The sequence below is a fragment of the Elephantulus edwardii genome, unplaced genomic scaffold (genome assembly GCF_000299155.1).
Source record: "Elephantulus edwardii isolate Elephantulus edwardi_28Jun2011 unplaced genomic scaffold, EleEdw1.0 scaffold00025, whole genome shotgun sequence".
Classification (NCBI taxonomy): Eukaryota; Metazoa; Chordata; class Mammalia; order Macroscelidea; family Macroscelididae; genus Elephantulus; species Elephantulus edwardii.
The window spans coordinates 8,619,549-8,644,090 of NW_006399775.1; the positions used below are offsets into that span (position 1 = coordinate 8,619,549).

Below are 24,542 nucleotides of genomic sequence, written 5' to 3' on the forward strand. Positions count from 1 at the left end.
CACAATCAAATGTTCTGGGATTCCTATTCTTCTCCTCAAGGTTAGCCACAATTTCTTGTGGTCCACACAGTCAAATGCCTTTGCAAAGCCGATGAATCCCATAAAGGCATTCCTCTAGTACTCTTTGCTTTTGGCTAAGATCCATCTGACATTGGTCGTAATGTCTCTGGTCCCATAGTCTCTTTTAAATGCAACCTGCATTTCTGGTAGTTTTCTGTTGGTGTACTTTTTCAGTAGTTTTTTTGGATAGGCCATTAATTTTTTCCCCCTGGCTTTTTGGTGGCTTAGTTTTTTGTTTGGCTTTTTTGTTTTGACCTTGTTACTGTATTTTTAATTGCTTAGGCAAAACACTAAAAAAGCTCATTGTAGTCAAGTCACAACAGACTCCCAACTGAATCTCCGTGTGGTTTCCAAGGCAGTGAAGCACATGGGAAGAAACTGCTTGATTTCCTTATATAGAGCCACTGGTGGAGGTGAACTGTCAAAGAGATGTGGCTTTTGAGTTAGCACCCCTGTTTCCATACTAAATTACCAGAACTCCCTTTAGCCAAAAAGTTGCTGATAAAATATTTCAGACATATAATGGCTTATCCTACATTCTTTTCAGACAGTTTTTCCTTCATCTGTTCCAGTGCAGCATTAATTATGTGTCTACTCCTTTCCTATTCGAACTTGCCTCCAATGTATATTCTATTTTAGAACAATGGTCTTATGCAGTATTTGTCATTTTGTGACTGAGATATTTTACTCAGAAGCTCAACATCAAGAAGACAAGATTCTCACCACTGGGTCAATTGGCAGCACCATATTAGATAAAAAAGAGATTGAGATGTTTAGCAATTACAGCTTGCACCACTCCACACTCGACACTCTTTAACACCAGCAGTCAGGAAATCAAAAGATGAATTTCATTGGGAAAATTTGCTGTCATGGAACTCTCCAGAGTGCTGAAGAGCAATGATATCACTCTAGATACAAGGTGCACCTAATCCATGCCATGGTCTTCTCGATTATGTGTTATACTTCAGAGTTGGACAATGACTGAGGATGACAGAAGAATCTATGCCTTCGAGTTGTGGTGCTGGAGAAGAGTCTTGAACGTATGATTGCCAAGAAAAAAAACGGGTCTGTCTTGGAGAGTGTGAAACCACATCTTTCCTTGGAGGCTAGTATAGTGAAGCTCTGCCTCCTTTCTTTGGACATGTGGCCAAGAGAGATCAGTCCTTGGAAAAGGACATCATGCTCAGAAAGGTGGATGGACAACTCAGGAGAGGGAGACCCAGAATGAGATGGATTGATACAGTAACTAAGGCGATGTGGGTTGGTGTGTCAGAGTTAGTGAGACTGGCTCAGGACAGGGAAGGGTTCAGAGCTGCTATATGTAGGGTCGCTATATATCACAGTGACTCAATGGCACATAGCAACAATAACATGCTGTCACATATTTGGAAGCTGGAGTGGCATCCATTTCCTAAATAACATGCCTCTGGAAACTGTATGAACTTTGATAAATGACAATAGTTGTAGAGGGGCTTCAGGCCTTTTATTCATAGAATCTATAACAGTCTGTAACAAGAAGTGCATTACAAAAGTGAATTAGGGTAGGTGAAGGAAGGAGGAGAGAGGAAGTGTGCATCAATGAGTAAAAGGAAACACAGCCTTTCAGTAAAATTTCATGAAAATCAATTAAAAAATTAATTCCAAAAAGTCAAAAATTAAGCTCAATATCAGAAATAAAAGGAATAACAGAAAAAATCTTTCCGAAAATATCATCTCTCTCCTCAAATGTGTCTATTGACTTCCTATTACACTTAGAATAATTTTTATATAGTCTAATACAGTACAGAGGATGGATTAGTTTATTAAAGCAGAGACATTGAAGAGTCTAAGAAGACTTCATAGAGAACTGATAAATCTTGAAGGTCAAGTTTTTTGAGATGAATTGGTGTTCACCAGGGAGAAGTAGAAAGAGGCAATTAGAACTTTTTGTACAAAAGCAGACAAAGGAAATTATCTTGCCCTTTACCTCACAGTGAGACCTCTTCTTTCTCGCATCTTCTGACCTCATGAGAACCTTTCCCTCTTCTGCTTTCTTCTCCCTCACAGCTACGGAAAGTCAGTAATTATTTCGTTTATTCTGCTTTATATTTCACAGAGAAAAAATAATCAACAACAACAAAAAATGTATGTTCTAGTCAAATAATGCCTATTAAGGTGGTAATGACTTTTTAAAAAACAAGCTCTTTGTCTTCAACATGATTCTGACTCATAGAGACCCTAAAGAACACAGCATAGATGCCTTGTAGGATTTGCATGGCTTTAATCCTCATGAAGTCAACTGCCACAAGATACTCCCAGAAAGCAGCACATAGGTGGCTTCAATTATATAAGACAAGCACTTAACCACGTAGCACCAGTACTTTTTGGTCAAGGGTATTTGCCTTTGAAAAGGCAAGAGTTTTTAATCAAGGGAGTTCTCAACTGACAGAACAGTTTTAAGAGTATATAGCACTAAAATCATTCCAGGATTAAGTATATAGCACTCATTATAATGATTAGCTTATCAAACTTATCATTATAGTGGTTAAGTGAATGTATAAAACCAAAGTACGTGCACAAACTTGATGTATATGAATGATTATATGTAAACCAAGAAAAATCTTTTAAAAATATAAAAAAATAGCATTGTTGTTATATGGCGTCGAGTCGTTTGCTACTCATAGAGACCCTGTATACAACAGCCCTAAACTGCTCTCTCCTGTGCCAATCGCACTGTCTCCAACACACCCATCCCAATTACCCCAGTCACTGAATCAGTCCACCTCATAGAGGGCCTTCCCTTCCTGTGCTGTCCAGCTTAAATATTATTAGGTATATTATTAAGCAATTTATATAAATGAACTCCTTTTTGTTTGAATATATTTTTTTAAAATGTTTTATAATGTTTCCATTTCCTACAGAAATCTCTGGATGAGTAGTTCGTAGAAGGTTTATTGTTAAACCAAAGGCCACACCTCTCTGGCAGCTCAAATCTGTCAGTCTTTCTGTGGAATAACAAGGAGTACTGTTGTTGTTGATTGTCGTCAAAGAGGACTCAAAGCAAACCTATGAACAAAAGGCCTGAAGTCTTTCTATAACTATTGTCATTTATCAAAGTTCATAGAGTTTCCAGAGGCATATTGTTTAAGAAGTGGATGCTACTCCTACTTCCAAACCTGTCTTAAGCTGGGAGCTCCACCAAACACTGTCCACCATGGGCAACCTTTATGGCATTTGACACCCCAATGGCACAAGGTTCAGCATCACAACAACCCCAAGTTGCTACATCATATTGACAGAAGAATGTTCTTTGACTTTGAAGAATGTTCCTCAAAAATATAATAACAACATACTTTTAAATACTAAGGCTCTCCCCGAGGTCTTGTTGACTCTAAACAATAGGCTTAAATAAAAAACAACCAACATATATGACACTAGCTGGATTAAGAAGAGGCTGTTGCACTAGGGATATCATTGCTGATGTCAGATAGATCATGGCTTGAAAGTAGAGAGTACTAGAAGGATGTCTTTTGTGTATTATTAACTAGGCAGAGGCACTTGGCTGTGTTGAACACAGCACATTGTGGCTAAGTTGAGAATAATGAGAATCCTAGAACACCCAATTGCACTCATGCAAATTAATATCTAAGTCAATAACTGTTGTCCAGACAGAGCAAGGGGATATTGCATAATTCAAAATCAAGACATGAATGTATTATAAATGTAACCTTTCTTCATACTTTTAAAATCTGCATCCAGAACAGGTCATTTGGGAGGCTGGACTTTATGAAAAAGAATGCGACATCAGGATTGGAGGAAGACTTACCAACAACCTGAGTTATACAGATTATACAAGTTTTTTCTGAAAATAAGGAGTTGAAGCATTTGCTGTAGAAGGTCAAAGACTGTAGCTTTCATATGAATTGCATCTCAACATCAGGAAAACAAACATCCTCTCACGAGATCAATAGGCAATACCATGATGGGTGGAGGAAGAATTGAGGCTGTTAATGATTTCATCTTGCTTGGATCCACCATCAACACTCTTGGCATCAGCAGTCAGGAAATCAAAAGATGAGTTGAACTGGGGAAATTGAGGTCAAGAACCTCTCCAGAGTGCTAAAGAGCAACAATTTTCCGTCTAGAGTCTAAGATGTGCTTGATTCAGCCCATAGTCTTCTCATTTGCTTGCTGTACCTCTCAGAACTGGACAGTGACTAAGGATGGCAGAAAAAGAATCAGTGCCTTTGAGCTGTGGTGCTGGGGAGAATATTGAGTATGCCAAGGGCTTCCAAGGAAAAACTATCTGTCCTGGAGAAGATTAAACCAGTTTGTTCCTTGTAGACAATGATTTTAAGCTTCACTTCACATACTTTGGGCATGTTGCCAGAGAGACCAGTTCTTAGAGAAGGACATCATTCTTGGAATGGTGGAGAATCAGCACGGAAGAGGAAGACTCTTGATGAAATGTATTGACATGGTGACTGCAGCAATGGCATCAGTGTATCAGAGAGGGTGAGGCTGGCTCCGAATAGGGCAAAGTTCAGAACCATTGTTCACGTATGTCATCCATCCATTTCTCTCTCCATATCCCACTTCTTCTAAATCCATCCTCCTAACAAAACAGGCAGTGCTAATGGTGAAATCCCTCGGGAATTACAGAGATAACCTAAAGGTCTTCAAATCCACCAGTGGTTCCAAGTGAGAAGGATGAGCGGTCTCCTCCAGCTGCACAGCACAGCAGTGACCAGGCTTGATCTGACAAAACTGTGGGCTAAGCAAACTTACATCTAAAAGATTATTAAAATTTAGTCATATCCCTGGTTTTTAAAAATGGGTTCTTTTTAACCTTCAATTATCTAGCTAAGAATATGTAAGTTTATGTTACATGTATTGATAATGTATTTCTTTAAAAATAAATACCTATAAATACAAATTGCATTCTTTGTGAATGATTATATGTAAATTATTTTTTTTTCTAAAGACTGCATGTTAAGGAAGAACTGCTGAATTAGAGTTGGTTTTTTTTCTCTCGTATATAATTTCCCATGGTTAGCTTTGTGGCAAACTGATTTGAATTAAAAAGAAAGACAACCAACTGCAGCAAAATTGTGAAGAAAAAAATATATATATATTTCGTCATAAAATATCATAAAAGCTGAATAATGATGCTACTTGAACTGCTCCATCATCATAAAGTCAACCTCTTTAAATTGCTTAAAAAATGGCCTTTGAAAGAATTATTACTAAGGCTCCTTCAAGACAATAAAGCCAGCATTCCTAAAGCAAGAGTGATTTTCTGTATGAATTGCCTTCATATTTTATTGAATTAGAAATGGCTTTTGGTCATAGGGACTTCAAAGTTCTGAACTTAATTTTAGTAAACCTATTTAATATGCTTTATAAAGCATATTTGGTATAGGATTCTAATTTCATTCTGTGCTTTTCTATTGTGAATAAGAGATCAATCCTAAAAACACCTTTCATAAAAGCACTTACTGATTAAAACTTTGTTCTCTACTCCCTTCACTATTTGCAAAGAAATGGAGCTGAAGCCGTCTAAATGCTCCCTTTTCCTCCTTCTTTCAGGTCTAATGCATTTGAGGTGCTGGCTCTGGATGGAGTCAGCACTGGAGTTCTTCAGTTTTACACAGCCCAGGAGAGTGCTGACTGGCTGAGAGCAGTCTCAGCAAATATCAGTGATCTGACACTTCAAAACGTAAGCAACTAGATTTCCACCATATGTGCTTTTGCTCTCCTATAAAATTTGCATTTAATTGTTTGTGATTTGCTGAAAAGCTATTAGTTAAAATAAAATATTTGCTTTTCCCAGTATATTACAGCCTCTGGATAAAAGGTGGAAAATTAAATTGTCTAAATATTTCCAAATACAAAGTTATATGTACACTAATTCAAGCATTTGCCTGTTTCACAGCTAGGGTTTCTTCCGTCTTTCTCACTCTTGATATACAACATGTAAACTATTGCTTTTGATGTTATTATATATTTTATCCAAATACATTAATGTAATGATGCAGTTTTACTTAGAGTTTAGTAGTTTACTTACTTGAGTTTAAGAATGCAAGTTTCATAAAATTATGAAATCTATAACCAAAGGTATTTAGTCTCAACTTTTTCACTTCAGGAATCCAGAAAAAAATGCTGTGTTTTCTTTAGTGTGTACTTCGATGTGATAGTTAACTATGAGAAAGTTCCAACTTGGAGGGAATGCATTTTTCATGTAATGACTATGACTTAGTCAGAGTTGTTATTGTTGTGGACCATGGAGTCAGAACTAACCCATAGCTGACCCTTCAGTGGATTTTCAGAGGATGTTAATCTCTCAGGAAAAGATTGTTCATCATTCTCCCACAGAGTAGCTGATGGATTCAAACCCCTTACCTTCAAATTGCAGCACAGTTTGTTACCACTAAGCCATCAGAGCTCTTGTTCTCAATCATCTCAGTTGTTGTCATGTCCTCAATCCTCCCAGTTGTTGTTGTAGTTATGTGTCGTCAAGTTGCCTAAAACTCATAGCAACCCTATGTACAAGAGCCCTAATACCTGTTTTATCCTGTACCAATCTTACTGTCTCTGACACACCTACCCCATTATACCAGTCACTCAATCAATCCATCTCATTGAGGGCCTTCTTCTCTTGTGCCATCCCTCCAACCTTCTAAGCATGATGTCCCTCTACAAACACTGGTCCCTTCTTGCAACGTGTCCAAAGTATGTCAGACAAATCTTCAGAATCCTTGCCTCCAAGAAGCAGCTTACTTTCTACTCTCCAGGATGGGCTGAACCTGTGTGTTCTCTTAGCACTTACCTAATATTTCAATGTATTCCTCTTTGAAAGCTCTGGTGGCATAGTCCATAGCAAGTTAGTTGCTAACAATGTATGTCTGGTGATTTGAGTCCACCACTGGCTCCCAAGAGGAAAGATGGGCAATCTCCTCCTGCTAAAATTTACAATGTAGGACACCTACAGAGCATTGCTCTGAGTTGGAATTGGCTTGAAAGCAGAGAGAGACAGAGGCGGGAGGTGGGGGGTGGGGGGGAGACACAGAGAGAGGGAGAGAGTATTGAAAGAGAGCAATAGAAATTGGCTTTTTTTCCTATTTCAGTGGCCAATTTTTTGGCCTGAAGAGTTTAGGGAAAGGGAGGCCTTGAAATCATACCATATGGTTAGCGAGACACTTCCTCATTCTGCAACGGAACCCTGCCCATCAGTCCACATTGCTTTCCTCATTTCTTTCTCCTACTGCCATTGTTCTGGACAGCAGCTAAAACAGAAATGGAATGAATTTAAAAAAATATGTTTGAGAAAATAGCATTTATTTAATTTTTCTTGTACAGACCTCAAAAGTTTTCTTTCTTCAGTTATATAAGGAAGCACTGGATCCTCTCTTTAGGTTTCAGTTGTGAAATCTGACATTTTACATTTCAAGGTATCTGGATGGCTAGAAGGAAGAAATTGACATTTACAAAATTGCATATGACAAGAGGCCATCAGTTCTAGGTGATTTTCACACATGAGCTCTACTAGGCAGCACAGAGAGTTGGAAAACTACAAATGCTTTGAAAGTGGAAATGAAGTCTTGTAAATTAGTCTATTATTCAGTTGTGTGGCTTTGGGTGTGTAGTTCACTAGAACTTTTTTTCATGAATAATACATTTTTTTAAAAAAACAACCAAACAACAACCCAATATGATAGAGTTATTGGGAGAAATAAATGAGGATCCAATATAGACTATGATAATCATAATTCACTAAAGTTATGCAAAGCAGAAATAATTCTTCCCAGTTTTTAAGGTACCTAGCTTTAAGCATTTGATGCCTATAAAATGCTAACACTCTTAAAATAATTATAAAACTATCTAACAAGAAGTTCAGTTCATGAGAGTTAGAACTCTAGGTCTGTATTTACTCTGGTTTTATTTTCATGTAAGAAATGCATCCTAAAAGTAGTTTTGTTTCCAAGGACATTTGTGCAGCTAATTAGTTTCAGCTGCCAATTAGATAGATTGGAAAATTATGATGATAGCGTGCTTCTCATGCTGACTACTAACTGCCCTTTTTCTACAGATGAAAATGGCAAACAAATGCTGTTCTCCATGTGACCAGGTAGGATTTGTGGTTTTTTGTATGTTTTTTAAATAACAAGTGTCCTCCATTTATTTCTAAATTTCAATTGAAGTTTTTTATGCCAATGTGTTTACACAAATAAGACTGAAATAGAAGTTCATCTCTTCAGACTTTTTAAAAGGCTATTCATTTCTGTTATAAATATTATAAAGGAGATAGTTGCATGTACTTGTCATATTATATATTATTTATGCATTGACAGTTATGTTCTATAAGGGACATGTGATTAAAACAGTAATTTATGTAAAAAACCTCAGTAATGTGTGTATGGTTATTTAAACTGAGGATTTTGTATAGAAATAAATCTATGAAATTAGGATATATTTTTAAGCATCAAATGATTTTCTTAGATAACTTTTTTATCTGAGAAATTTCAATCTTTATAACCTGTGATGACATAATTATTTTATTATTATTATTATTAATTTCAATGAACATTTACAGAGATTTTTATTTCCATTCATTCATTGTTGCGCTTTTCTCCCTGCCCACCCACCCCCATAATTATTTTTTTTTTAAGGTGGACAGGATTCTGTCAGTTACAAAGGCCAATAGCTTACTCATTATGGTAGCAGATGTTAACACTTAATATACCTTATTTACTCATTTAAAGATTGTTCATAGAATAAGATACATAAGTATTCTATAATATAATCACATTGTTTATCAGATAAGTAAATTTTAAAAATACTATGCTATTCTATTTCCTTTATAAGTTATCTTTTAAACTGTAAGATTTTATTTTGTTGATACTTCATCCAGTTTTCGTTTGTGTTTCATGGCTTAGCGAACCAAATATTTTATGCCAAAGTTAAAAAAAAAAACAAACCCTAAGGCAAATGTTTTAAATTTGCTTTAAACAGTGCTTATAAAAACTTTTTAATAGTGTTTGACTTCCCACGTCAAAGCTAGTGATTCTTATCCTCATACTGTTTTGTCGGAGAAATGACCCTGTCAATATGCTTTACACCTCTGAAAACCCACCTGACAGTCAGTTCTTAGTTGATTCTCAATGGCAATGAGTTGGTGATTTACACCAATCAAATGTTTTCTGAAAAGAGACAGGAAATCTATCAGTCCCTCTAGTCAGTATCTTTAAAGGAGAGCGTGGCGATGCAATGGTTTAAGATTTAGGCTGCTCAATAAAAGATAATAGTATATACCCACCACCTGCTCCATGGGTGAGAGGAGAGGCAGTCTGTTCCATAAATATTTAAAGCCTTGAAACCACCATCGGGCAATGCTGCTCTGCCTACTTAGTTGATATGTGTCAGAATTGCCTTGACAGCAGTGAGTTGGGTTTTGGGTTGGAATAGACCTTTTTAAATTAAAAAATAAATAAATTTAAAACACACACACACCCCAAACCTCACAAAACCAAACCCACCCCACCCCAGTTTAATCCGTTGTCGTTTACTAAAGTTCTGACTCATAATGAATGTTTCTGTATCACAGAGTTCATCTGTCCTATAGAGTTTCAGGCTATAAATCTTTACAGAGAGAGCCTGCCACAGCCTTAGTCTTTGGGGAGACTGTGAGTTTGTACCGTTGACCTTTCCACTAGCAGCTTAGCACTTAACTTTGGACATTCTGGGGGAAAAAAAACATTCTAAAAGTAACTTTGGTTTCTTGAATTGCTTCTCCAAACTTATGGTCAACAATTTCTGTTTCGTATACCTGAATGAAGATTATATGACTATTGTATGAATAAAATTCCCATAATTATCACCAACTTAATACAGGGCATACATCATAGTCCATAATTTAATTCAGAAGGTGTTATTTCCCAGATTTATCTTGTATTCTCAAAATAAAAGTTACTACAAATGTTCTCCTAAATACACAACCTCCCCGCAGTCCATACCACGATGTCTTTGATACAACTTCTCATGTGTTTCCTAAAACTTAGTAATAATCTTTTATTGAAACCATTTGCAAAACAAAGAAAAGTCTCCTGAATCTGTTACCCAGAAAATTTATTAAACCTATTGATATTATATAAATATATAAGGATATTCCATGCCCTTAATAAGTATATTTCATGCCCTTAATAAAAAAATATAGCAGTTACTAACTTTTGCTTTCTTGGGCATAGCTGGTCGGAGGTGCACAGTGTGGTACTTTTATCTCAAGACTAATGTAACCCTCTGAAATTGGACCTATATTAGTTAATGTAGTACCAATGAGAAACTATTCTAAAACATTATTTTTATCATAAATCAGAATCTTTCCTGAGACAGAAAGAGAGCGATAGTCCAAGGCAAGGCTCATAGTTTTCTGTATATTTCTTTCAATGAATATAAAAGACTTTTCAAGACTACCTGACAAGATTACTTTATGGATAAAAAGAGATAATTACTATTAAATGGTTCAGAAACAGTGAAATATGGCACAAATATGAGGTCATAATGTTGAGCAAGTGTCACTCTAATGTACAGGCTTCATAGGACTTGAAATAAGTTTAGCTCATAGAATAGTTTTGACTTTGTTGTTATTTACTATCAAGTCAAGCACAACTCATAGAGTCATTAGGAACAACAGATCTGATCCCTGTCCTAGCCTTTGTCATCTTCATCCTCTCTGACATACTTGCACCTACTGCTGCGGTCACTGGCTCAGACCATCTCATTGAAGGTCTTTTACTTCTTCAAGAACCCTCCACCTTTCCAAGCATAATATCACTTTCCTAGGAAGAACCTTTCCTGACAACTTGCCAGATTTTGAGAAATGAAGCTTTGCTATTCTTGCATCTAAGGAACACTCTGGCTACACTTTCTTTAAGACAAATGTGTCTGTTTTGTTAACAATCCATTGGATATATTTAATATTCTTCTTCAACAATGTATCGCAAAAGCATCATTTTTTTCTGTCATCTTTTTTCATTATCCAGTTCTCAGATGCATAGCAAGTTATTGGAAAGACCATGGCTTAAATCAGAAACATTTTAGCCTTTAACATCATTTCTCATCAGGACTTTGGAGAGGCCCCTGACTGAAGACTTTCCCAATGTCTTCTGATCACCTATGTATATACTTAAAATTATGTGATATATTATAGCTAATTTGGAAATCAAAGATGTTTTGTCCTACATTTGACACTTAACTTTTTCATAAAATTTCAAGAAAGAATAATTAAATAAAGTTAAAACTGGAAATATTTGAAAATCAAAATGTCCAACAAAGAAAATTCCAGTTCAGAGGCAATGGGACAGACTTATTTCACCTTTGTAAGAATTTTGCTACATATCAAAACTTTTTTATGTATTATGAATCTTCGTATTGTTATGTACTGACCTATCATAACTGACTCAACACTGACCCTTCAAGTTTTCAGGGGTGGTCAGTCACACAGGATTTGATTGCAAATGTTTCTTCCAAGGAACAGATGGTGGATTTGAACCTTGTGCTAAGTGCTGTATATTAATTTTAGTGGCCATATTTTAAAAGTCTTGGTAAAACCTGATTCTAATCCCCTTTTGTACAATAATCTGAACTATCATCTGAGCCTTGGTTTCTTTACCTGTAAAGAAAGAAAGTTTTACTAGGTCATCTAAGGCTTTTCTAGATTAAAATTCCTTTGCAACTTTGAGTTTACTTGAATTCATGAACTAGCCTCAGAAGAAATATTAATGATGAAATGTGCTATGAGACTTAATAAAAGCTAACGTCTACCATTTCTTGGTCTTCTTTATTTGATGTCTAGTTCATATTTCTCTAAATATTGCAAATTTTATATACAATCTCAGAATTTAGAATTTACAACTATTTTCACCAAAAGAAAACAGATAGCCATGATTTAAAAACACTGATTTTGAACTAATCTACAAACTCCCAGTATGCTGTAGTGACCTTCTGGTCAGATGAAGGAATGATATATTGATATACTTACAATTTATAAATTTTATATGAACCTCAAAATCAGCATCTACCCTTGTTTGCATTGTTTGCAGTTATTCTTTTAAATAAATAAATTCTGTTTGCACTGCAGCCACTGCTAGAAACTCTGCTACCTTTTAAATTATAAGGACATGAGATACCTTTAGATATTAATAGAGTATCAATGTGTTCTATAAAACTGGGTGGGTAATGGAGTCAGGAAATTCTTCCCTGCACCTTTACAGGGTTTGAAGAAATATTCAAGCTAATTTTTAGTAATCAAATAAATCAAATCAAATAAATGAAAATTCGCCACATCATGACAGTATAAATGCTCTATCAAAGTGGGAACTCCACAGGAAGATTGTTAAAAGCTTGAATCCTTTAGAGATCCAAAATTAATAGATAAGTTGTTGTTGTCATTATGTGCCATGGAGTCAGAACCAGCTCATAGCCTATCCTTCAGCGAGTATTCAGAGACTATAAATCACGTGGGAACAGATTGCCTATCTTTAGTCCATGGAGGAGCTGATGGATTCAAACTGCAAATCTTCAGAATGGCAAAGCAGCACCTTAACATTAGACCCTATGAGATCCTTAATAGAGTTTATTTGAGATAGGAGAAAACCTGAGTTTAGCATCAAAGATGAAATGAAAACCGAAAAGCTCTTACTAATAAGCTCATGCATTCTTATATAAAGACAATATTTTTTATGGGAGGCATAATGTAATCTGGTTTTTTACTAAATATATGGATGCTATTGAAAGAATGTGGCTGCTAACCAAAAGGTTGGCTGTTTAAACCCACCATTTGCTTTATGGGAAATGGATGCAATAATCTTACATAAAGATGCACTGCTTTTGAAACACTCTGGGGCAGTTTTACTCCATCCAAAAAAGTTCATATTAGTTGGAGTTAACTTTATGACAGTGGATTTTATAAAGGGAAAATATAAATCAACTGAATGTATAGAAAAGAAAAAATAACTACAGGGCAGTAAGATAATCGTTTTACTAAGATTTCATATATAGAGTGAGACTAGTATGCCTAAGGTAATCAGATTTATAAACCCATTGCCCTGAAATTGATTCTAACTCATAGTAACCAAATAGAAGTTCCCTCATAGTTTCAAGGATCATAATCTTTCTGGAAACTGACTGCCACTGCTCTTCCACAGAGTAGCTGGTGGGTTCTAACCATCTGCCCTCAGTAAGGACGATAATTTCTACATTCAGTTGGATCACCCTTCTTGGGAATGGGAACAAATATGGACCTTTTCCAATCCGTTGGCCAGACAGCCATCCTCCAAATTTCTTGGTGATGCCATCAAAGGCTGCATCTGCTAATTGAAACAAGTCAATTAACAATATTGCTATCACATGCAAGAAAAAGAATGCTGAAGATCAATAAAAAAGAGCTGGAACAGTACACAGAGAATTGCCAGAAGTTCAAGTGGGATTAGAAGAGGCCATGAAATATCATTGCTGATATCAGATGGATCCTGGTAGCATGAGGATACCAGAAGAATGTCTGTGCTTTATTGACTATGCAAAGGCTTTTGACTGTGTGGATCATGACAAGTTGTGGCTGACACTGAGAAGAATGGGAATCTCAGAGCACTTGATTGTGTTCGTGATGAACCTATACTTGGATCAGGAGGGTGTTTGTGCGAACGGAGCAGGGAAGTACTGTGTGGTTTGGAATTGAGAAGGGAAGGCATCAGGATTTTGTTCTATCTCCATACCTGTTTTGTTTAATTAGTATGCTGAGCAAATTATCCAAGAAGCTGAACTATTTGGAGAGGAATGTGGCTTCAGGATTGGAGGGAGACTCATCAATAACTTGCATTATGCAGATGACACAAAGTGCTTGCTGAAAGTGAGGAGGACTTGAAGTGCTAGTTGCAGAAGATCAAGGAATGCAACCTTCAGTGTGGATTACATGTCATTATCAAGAAAACAAAGATTCTTACCATGGACCAATAGGCAGTGTCATGATGAATGGAGAGTAGATTGAAATTGTCAACAGCTTCATTTTGCTTGGATCCACAATTAACACCCTTGATAAAAAGCAGTCAGAAAATAAGGAAATGCATTGGACTGGGAAAATCTTCAGTTACAGACCTTTCTAAATTATTGAAGAGTAGTGATGTCAGTTTGAGGACTAAGTATGTCTGATTCAGCCCATAAGCTTTCAGATTACTAGCTTTGTTTCTGAGACCTGAACAATAAGTAAGGATTACAGAAAAAGAATTGATGCCCTTGAGCTGTGGTGTTGGAGAAGATCACTGAACATCTCAGGGACAGCCAAGAAAGCAAATTTAAATAGGGTGCAGATGAAGTGCTCTTTGGAGGCAAGAATTATAATGCTTCACCTAACATACTTTGGACATATTGCTAGAAGGTGTTATTTCTTAGAGAGGGACATGATATTGGGAAGGGTGAAAGGTCGACAAAGGAGAAGAAGACCCTCAACCAGGTGGATTGACTACTGCAATGGCTCTTGTATGTTAGGAAGAGGATGGTGCAAGACAGGAGTGGTTCAGATCTTTTATCATAGGGTCACTATGAGTCGTACTTGACTTGATGGCACCTAATAACAACAACAACAACCCTGTATAAGCAGCTGAACATTTAAGACTGCACCATAAGAATTTCTTTATAACTTAGGCTAGCGTCTACATTTTCAGATACTTATACTGTATTATAGCACACAGGTGAATGAGTAATTAATTATATTTTTAAACCAGTTCTCTCAAGTACCAGGTTTCATATATGAGTATGTTTTAAGCTGAAGGGGAATATTTCATGCTCTTTTTTTAAAAAAGTGACTCTATTACCGATGGAAAAGAATAAAAAATGCAGCAATTAAAAAAAAGTGTTTCTATTAAGAAATGGCTTTGCTTATGTTAGGCATGTTTGCTTTGGATAGACAACAAGAGAGGAGATATGCCCAATTCTATTTTAAATAATGAAGAGGTAAGCAATTTGGTCAGATTTTAAAGGCTGTCAGTTTAAGGCAAGTGAAAAACTTCCAGCTTTTATGTTAAATGTGACCTCTTTCGTACAAAATAAAAACAGTTCCGGCAACTCAAGACAATTTCCTAAGATGGAGGAAAAAAAAGATTAAAACTTCTCTATATACTTGTATGTCCTCCCCAAATTGGAAGATAGCCGTTTTACTAAGATTTCATATATAGAGTGACAATAGAATGCACACGGTACATTTTATATGTGTGTTGTTTCACTTATTTGCTATTGTTTTCCTCTTTCGCTTTTTCTATCTTATTTCTGCCAAGTTGAAACCTACTCATAGCAAACTCTCCAACAGGTTTTGAGAGTCTGTGAATCGCATGGGAGGAGATTGTCCATCTTTTTTCTGCAGAGCTGTTACTAGATACAGACCACTTGCCTTTGGGTTGGCAGCACATCTCCTTACTCATCAGGTCACCAAAATTCTCTGGTCTTGTCAGTTTCTGTCAAATCCTCCTCCATGGCAGCTCTTTTTGTTGAAGGGTAGAACTGACCATAGAGATTTGTTGGCTGTGATCTTAATGGATATAGATCACTCAATCTTTTTTCCCTCATATCACTAGATAGAATTCTAACCATCAACTATTACATCAGCCGCCAGGCACAACCATAACCTATATAAAAGAGAATCGTGCGCAGAAAATTGTACTCATCTGAGAGCATGATGAAAAGAGTTTGGACACAACTGAAATAAATCATGATATTGGATCCTAGTTGTTTGGGGCACGTTGTTAGCCCAAAGTCTTGTAGTTTGAGCTCAGACAGAGTGTCGCAAAAGAAAGAGCTGGTAAACTGTCTGTGCAAATTATTACGAAGGAAACCTTATATTCCAATTCTTCTCCATAAAGCTTGTGTTTAACATGAGTCAGAATTACTTCCTCAGTAGCAGGTTTAACTTTTTTTGGTGGGAGGGCATTTATGTAGAGAGATGTTAGGTAAGAAAGATTAAACTTAACCGGACTCATCATGACTTCCTTTATTTAGTATAGTCAAGACATTCAGACTCACAGCATATGCTCTTGCAGTGAGCTCTGGAAGGCGGGATAAATTTACCATTGTCTGTACTGAGATGAAAACAGTCATGTGTGAGACCCCCCCCAAACACAGTAGGACATTATGAATGTCATGTATTTAGAATAAACTTCCTAGATAAATTTCCTAGATAAATGCCTTTTTTCTAAATGAATTTCCGCCCCCGTCTTACTAACCTTTATAGTAAAACCCAGTAAAATGTCTTTATCTCCTAGCGCTGTCAGGAGGAATCTAAGGAAAACTGTTTGAGATCAAAGGTAGTATTTGATATTGTTGCATACCCTATAGTACTTAGCACTGTGCCTTTGTGCATCGTAGATAGTCAGGAAATGAAGTATTGATTATTATATAACAAACTAAGAGAAGTTAACACTAGTCCCTTAAAAATGAAGATATTTTTCCTCAGATTGAAAATGGAAATATTTCTTTAATATAAAATATACATATAAATACAAATACATAAAATATAAATAAGAAACATACAATTGTTTAACTGTTAAGTTAAAAAATAAGACTCAAAGAAAAAATATAATCTGAAGGATAAAATGGCATGGAATCTAGATATATGATCCCTTAGGTCTTGAAAAAAAAATCCTGACTCTATAATTTATCATTCAAACTAGGACAGTTTAGTCTGGGACAAAGACTTAGCTGACAGGAATTTTAGGACAATAAGCATAAATTAGAATTGTTTCAGCTAACTGGAACATATGTTCATCCTACTAAAATAGAAAGTAGTTCTGTATATTCCTAAAATAAATCTCTTCTTGACCAATCTGAATTAAAGGAAATGTTGTAGAAACCATAGAGATATGAATGACTTTTTCATCTAATAATAAAGAGTTCAAGTAATTTTGGGCTTTTTTTCTTCATCTAGAAGTAGACCAGCTATAATGTAATCATCTTATGGATGCATAACTAATTATCTTGGCTAAGTTGGGCCAAAATTATGACTTTCCTATAGAAGTGCCATCAGAAAAGATAAATGCAAATATATCCCTGTTATAATGGTTTATGTCCTCTTAATTCATTATGATGATACAGTCAGGTGGATGTTCATAAAATTATAATATACATTTTTAGAACATGTAATACATCATTAGATAACCCATAATGTACAAGGTAAAATTAGTTTCCCTTAAAATAATTAATCAACTCCATATACCAAAAAAGGATAGTCATAAAGCAGTCAATGTTTCCAATAATAGCAAACTTATTACTTATTTATTCTCTAATTAAATTTAGCAGAATTAAATGACATATGGAATTTAATTAAATTCATATCTAATGAATAGAAAATTCAGATTTTAACAACTTGTATTATTGTCCTCTTGGCCATAAAAAGTACTTCTTCATTCATTCACTCATAAAATACCTGTTGAACTACACGCTAATCAGTGTGCTAACCAGAAGAAAAGAATATATATATGATGAGTTGGCATATTCTTTAGGAAATAGTAAACCTCGTAACACATAGGTAGAACCTCTCTGGTAATATGAAGCTACCAGTGTCTCCATATGTGTGTATATAGTTGTACATGGCAAGAAATGCATTTATAAAATTAATATACATGTGTCAATAAGTATCATTGTTGTTGTTATGTGCCGTTGAGTTGTTTTCGACTCATAGCGACCCTATGCACAACAGCCCTAAACCCTGCTCTGTCCTGCGCCAACCGCACTGCCTCTGACACACCCATCCCGATTACCCCAGTCACCGAATCAATCCACCTCATAGAGGGTCTTCCCCTCCTGCGCTATCATAGCTAAATAAATAACCATATATATATATATATGAATATTGTATGTGCTATCAAGTGGGAAATGACTCATAGTTGACCCACCAGTGGGTTTTCATTGGCTGTAAATCATATGAAAGAAGATAACTCCAGGGGTAGAGTTGTGCTGCCAACCTGAAGGTCAGCAATTTATTCCACAAGTTGCTCTGCAGGAGAAAGATAGGGTGATCTTTCCCCATGTGATTTTCTTCCCTTGAGAAGAAACCAATATGGTCTTTTTTTACTCCTGTTTTTGTTACATGCCTTTGAGTCGCTTGAGACTCATAGCGACCCTTTGTATAACAGCTCTGAAGCCTGCCCTGTCCTGAGCCAGTCTCACTGACTCTGACACTTCTATTTCCAATACCCCAGTTATCGTGTGATTTTACTCCTAGAGAAGATTTCGTTTTAATATTTCTCATCTGAATAGCTGATGCTCTAAGATATGGAGTGTCTGTTATGCTGAGTTAAAAAGATGAAGTTAATTATATGTCATAACTAAACTATCTTAACTTTGTCTACTATGTTGTTGTTAAGTGCCGTCGAGTCGGAGATGACTCATAGTGACCTTATGAACGAAAGACCTGGACACCTGTATAGCTTTGGTCCTTGCTCCATGTTCATAGGATTTCCAGAGGAAAGCTATTATGGAAGTGGATGCCACTCCCGCTTCCAAGCTTCTTTTAATTGGGGAGCTCCACCAAACACTGTCCACCATGGGTAACCATTCTTGCATTTGACACATCAGTGTTCATAACATTTAGCATCACAACAACCATGAGTTACCTCTGTACAGCAAATGGATATAACAGAGTAATGCGACCTAGAAGAATGTTTCACCCAAAACAAGTAAAAGCAGATCTGAAGGCTACTGCTACTATAGTAGACCAAACCAAAACAACAACAACAACAAAAAAAAATTTAAAAAAAACCCTGTAATTTTCTATTTAAAACAAGAATTTGTATCTTTCCATTTTTCTGGTCTACTCACCCTTGATCTACAAATAGCATGAATTTCTTCCCCCTCACCCCGTTTCTATGTTTAATCTCTGTCTATATTTATATAGCAATTGATGTATGCAGCTTTGTCTTAAATTAAATTCCTATGTGTCAGATTCCAGTTCATTACTTCACCTCTTGTGAAAATCAATTTGCAATATATGATTAAGAATTTCATAAAAAAAGAAAAGAAAACTTGGCAGCACTTGAATAAATTATTTTTTGGAGAAGAGACAGCAGTTTTTTCTTCCGTAGAATCAGATTAATTATTTTATGTCCCTCCCTGCTTTTTTATAAATGTGATTTAGAAGCAGATTTCAGATTTATACCTTTGGAAATTCTCATCAGGGGAAATATTTGCTAAACAACTTTTCAAAACCCTTTTAGACAGAGACCTACAGAGAGGTGTTTTGACTTAATTATTTAGTATTTTGTCTGAATTGTGCTTCTCCTCTTACTACCTAGAATTTGTGTAATTACTACTGACATCCAATAAATACAGAATTTCATTTCTGTACTTTCTAGATCTTCTGGTTCATTATTTTGAAGAAAGATCTTCCCCTCTGCCATCCATGGAAATACAGTAAACATCTCTGCCTTTACTAAGTTGTTGCTTTTGTTTTGTACCGTCATGTCTAACTCATGGCTGACCTTCGCAACAGTTTTAAGAGCCTGTTAACTGCACCAATGAAATTGCTCTTTTTACTGCATAACAATAGTGCATCAAACTGTTTGCTTTAGGGTTGGTCACACAACTCCTTACCTATCAGAGTGCTGCTCATAAAGATACATGGTTAATGTATAGAGAATAAGTTACACTTTCTTTGACTAATGAACAGTGCCTAACTGTAGTATATAGAGTAGGTAATAAATAAAAGATGTGACCTTTACTGTCAAAGAGTTTATAATCTAATCAGGGATGAACTGAGAAGTACTATAGGAGCACTAAAAGAAAGGACAAAACTCCTGCCTAAAGATGATAATATTGAAAAAATAGTTTTTCCAAGTGAATTCTGACTCACAGTAACCCATAGTATAGAGTAGAACCTTCCAGTAGAGTTTGCAAGACCATAATCTCCACAAAAGGAGACTTGTCATGTGTTAATCCCTCAGAAAATCTGATGAGTTCAAAACTCAATTATTAATCAACAGCTGTGTGCCTAACCCACTATGCCACTGGGATTCTTAAAGATCACAATTGTTGTTGTTGTTAGGTGTCATTGAGTCAAATACAACTCATAGCAACCCTATGAATAATAGGGTTGAACCATATCCTATCTTGTGCCATAATTATTATCTCTGATATATTTGAACCCATTGCTGTACTCATTGTGTCAAAATGTTGCAGGTAACACGACCTTAAGGAGAGAAGGAATCCTATGAACAGTTCATTTTAAAGAGGAAAGTCTTTATACATCAGCAGAGCAGTGGCTCTTGTACAGATCATTGTCCAGAAATGGCCACACTGCCCAAACTGCTTTTTCTTGGGCTTTTTAAAAGGGGAGTAGAAGAGGAACAGTCATGAGATTTTCTCATTGATAATTTCAAAGTGTCAGCAATATTTTGCAGAGCTTTCTCATTGGTAGTTCAGAATATCAACCAGAATTTTCAAAAGTGGAAGTTAGTGTCTAAGCTTAGGGAAGTTAGGAGAGTTGTCTTACCAAATTACAGACCCTTTGGTCCTTTACATAGGAAGCAATTTTTCTGTTCCTCTCCCTTTCCCTAGACTCCTCTCTCACGTCCATCCTATCTTTCACTGAACGTCCACCTTTTCGAGCATAATGTTCCTTCCCAGGAAGTAACCCCATTCTAATGGCATGCCAAAGTATGTGAAGTGAAACTTCACTATCCTTTAAGGAGCACTCTGGCTGCACATTCTCCAAGACCTATCTGTTTGTTCTTTTGATTATTCATGGGATAGTCAGTATTCTCCTCCAGCACCACAACTCAAATACATCACTTCTTCTGTCGATTCATTGTCCAACTCTCAGATGCATTATTGGTCTTCAGAATTTTGGAAAGCCCCCTGACTACAGACTGTCCCAATGCAATATAGTCTCCTAAGCACTTAACTACTGATACCAAGGATGTTGATTGTGGGTCCACACAAAATGAAATCATTGACAACTTGAAACTTTTCTCCGGCTCTCATTGGCCTTTGGTCCAGTGGTGAGGACTTTTGTCCTTTTAACGTTGAGATGTAATCCATATTGAAAGCTGTGGTCTTGATCTTCTGCTGAAAGCACATTAGGTCCTCCATGCTTTCAGTAAGCAATGTGATGTCATCTGCGAAATTTAACTCAGGAGGTGTATGAATTTTCCTCAACTCCTGATGCCATATTCTTCTTTGTAAAGTCCAACTTCTCTAATGATTTCTAGTATGCAAATTGAATTAAGTATGGAGAAGGGCCATAACCCTGATGCACACCTTTCATGATTTTAAACCATGCAGTGTTCCCTTGCTCTGTTTAGGTGACTCCTTCCTGATCTAGGTAAAGATTCTGTGTGAGTACAACTAAGTGCTCTGTGATTCCCATTCCTCTCAGTGTTAGCCATTCCTTGGTGTGATCCACACAGTAAAATTCCTTTCCATAGTCAAAGCACAATTCTTCTGGTATGCTCTGCTTTCAGCCAAGATCCATCTGACATCAACAGTGACATCCCTGGTGCCATAACCTCTTCTAAATCCAGCTTGATCTTCTTGCAGCTCTCTTTCATGTACCAATGCACTCTTCTAGCCATTTCTGAATACTCTTCAGAAATATTTTGCTTGTAGTTGATCTCAGCAAGAGTTAGAAGACAGCAGTGGGCACTAAAGTAGTTAGAAAGAGGACATGAATTTTAATAATTGACATTGGATAAATCTTAACAATTTATAATCTTAGTGTTGGCAATAGAACTTAATATGAGCCAACTAGATAAAAAACAGAAGAGACAATTCTAAATTCTACATTTTGCCAGTGATAATTGAGTCATAAACTATCCCTACAGTGGGATTTCATTACAGTGTAATTACAATATGAATTGCATGGAATAAGACTGCCATGTTTTGTTTTGTTTTTTTTTCATTGGAGCCGCTGGTCCATTTCAACTGCTTTAGTGGAGTGGCCTTTCGTTTAATAATGTCATTCTCTATGGACCATCAGACTATCCATAAACCGTAGTTGCATGTGTTTTGAAATACTATGTTATTGGTTTTGAATCTATAAAGATTCAAATAGACAACAATATTTTAATGTGTTTTTGTACAGTATTAAGACAATAAGAATAATATATATTTTGCAAACCCCCTGTGAGGAGTGTTCTATCATATAGTATTAAATCCTCTCAATAATCTTTGGCAGTAAGTGATTCTACTCCCATTTTGTGTTCAAAAACTGAGGTTTAGCAAAAATAAATGTCTGGGAAAACTCATGAAATTAAGAAAGAGTTTTTCATTCTAATATTAGTAATTTCTGGGGATACATTGATGCGATTTCTTTGTTTTAAAGGGACTATAAGTTTAACCCATAAAATGTTTACAAGTCAATGAATTGGTGAAAAAGCTGCATTACTTTTTAAACCTCTACCTAGAAGAACCTAATGAGACTGAATTAAAAGGTTGTTATCATGAAATGATTTGTAGTCAACATTCAAATCCATAATAATGTTTTAAGATTTAGCTATGGTAATAACTCTATGCAAAATAAAAAATGTTTTCTTTTACCATTACTAAAAATGCTATGGGTAGATATCTTACTTCATTTTTATTAATATTTTTCTTTCATCTTGAGGTTTAATCCAATTTACCACTGGCCTTATCAGCTGTTTTTCACTAAAAGTGACAACTGTCAGTGGTTTATCAAGTAAGACATTGAAGCAAGAAATTACCAACTTTGAACACATTACAGTGTTATTCCTTTCATTCACATAATTTGATTGAAAGTACTCCAGAGAAATGCTAGAGTCTCCAACTTGAAAAGATGCATTAAGTCTTGCCTAGTTAGTGCTATAAACGTTGCACAGGAAAGTTTCATTTCCAAAGTGTCCAGTATGTCTATTAAAAATGTGTTTCCTTCACCTTTTAAAAATAAATGTAAAATTATTTAAAATCTTTCTACCTTAGGGATATGTTAAATAACTAATTTTATGTAATATTGCAATACTAAGAAAATATTTTTATAATTTATATATAAATTTATTCTTATCACTTAAAAGGTGGAAGTATGTATCACATGAAATTTTTTATAAGAAATCCTAGCTTAGTTTGGCTCCATGGAGCCAATTGTTTATTACTATTACTTTTTCTATTAATCCTTTTAAATATATTTTAATTTTTGTAATTTTCATTTGATGTAAAAAGATTGTAAATATTCACTCAATACCATTAGAATCTAATAATTTTGTTATTGCTAGGAATTCCTTTTGTAAATAAAAGCATAATCACTATTTCCGTATATGTCAATTATATATTTACCATAAAAACAAAAATATAATTAGCTGTTTCTATAGCATCAGAGAAAACAATCTGAAAAACTATTCTTTAATAGAATGTAATTCAAACTGTCATTTTTTAAAAAGATTATGAAATGAGAAACATATTAAAAATATATTGCCATTTATCCATAAAACTTGGAACAATACAGGATTTGGATGTTCAGCTAAAGATATTACATATTCATATCATTTATACTTGATTTAGATATTTGAAAAGTGATCTTTTTCAAATTTCTGCTGATTTTAAAGGTGTTCAAATAATGAGAGGATAACTTGTTTAATGTTTGTTCTTTCTACTCCTGTGACAGTATGCTCTTATTAAGGCTTGGTTTTTAATTTTCAAAGGTTTCCCTCTGCAGGTTGTGCATATGGGGTGGGTAAATGAGAAACTCCAAGGAACTGACTCCTCTCAAATCTTCAAACACAAGTTCCTGGCACTGAAAGGTTCATCCTTCTACATTTTCAACACTCCTCCGGTAAGGACACCTTTGAAATACACTTGGGGTGGTCTGTTGATGATGTTGTTTGTTTTAGAGAAGCAACTTTGTGTATCTGGTGTTTGGAGATCGGAGATAGAGAGGCTCGATGCTGTGACAGTACCCTCTTTACCAAGAGGACTGGAAAGTATTCTACTTGTGGATAGACTGAATGTGCTATACTCATAGTTAATTAATCAACTTATTTCTCTCAATTCAAATATTTGTGCTAGTATTATAGAGGAGGTTTGGGTAGTTGTTTTGTTGGTGTGTTGTGTTGTTGTGTGTTTGAGTTTGTGGTTTTTTTAATTTCCCTAAGTATCAATTTGGTGTGGTGATAAAGTGCAGAAAGTTTAATGAATAGCCAAAGATCAAATAATATGACTAGAAGAAAACAACAAAGACTTCTTTTTAGATATTTTGTATTTAATGGTCAAATAATTATTTTTCACTTTTTAAAATAGACCAATTGATGTTGATTGATAAATTATCATTATCTAAAGTCTGCAGTTCATAAAAGGAATCACTTTCTAGGTCTGCAATCCTGTCGGGTTTAGTGTGTGCATGACATTTGTCCACGTCATACAGAATTGTTTCACTGGCTTAATAATACATAAAACTGTTTAAATGTTCTTTAAAAACATTTAAATATTTTAAAATATTAAACACAAAAATAAGATACTTA

General features: G+C 35.5%; 1 protein-coding gene across 1 annotated transcript in view; it reads left to right on the forward strand.

The window, feature by feature from the left end:
* Positions 1-24,542, forward strand: part of SNTG2 (syntrophin, gamma 2) — a 644,399-nt gene that overhangs the window by 349,087 nt on the left and 270,770 nt on the right. The window contains exons 10-12 of the mRNA XM_006882917.1: positions 5,629-5,758; positions 8,129-8,167; positions 23,741-23,857. Of these exons, the coding sequence (XP_006882979.1) occupies positions 5,629-5,758; positions 8,129-8,167; positions 23,741-23,857 (286 nt within the window). The remainder of the gene's footprint in view (positions 1-5,628; positions 5,759-8,128; positions 8,168-23,740; positions 23,858-24,542) is intronic.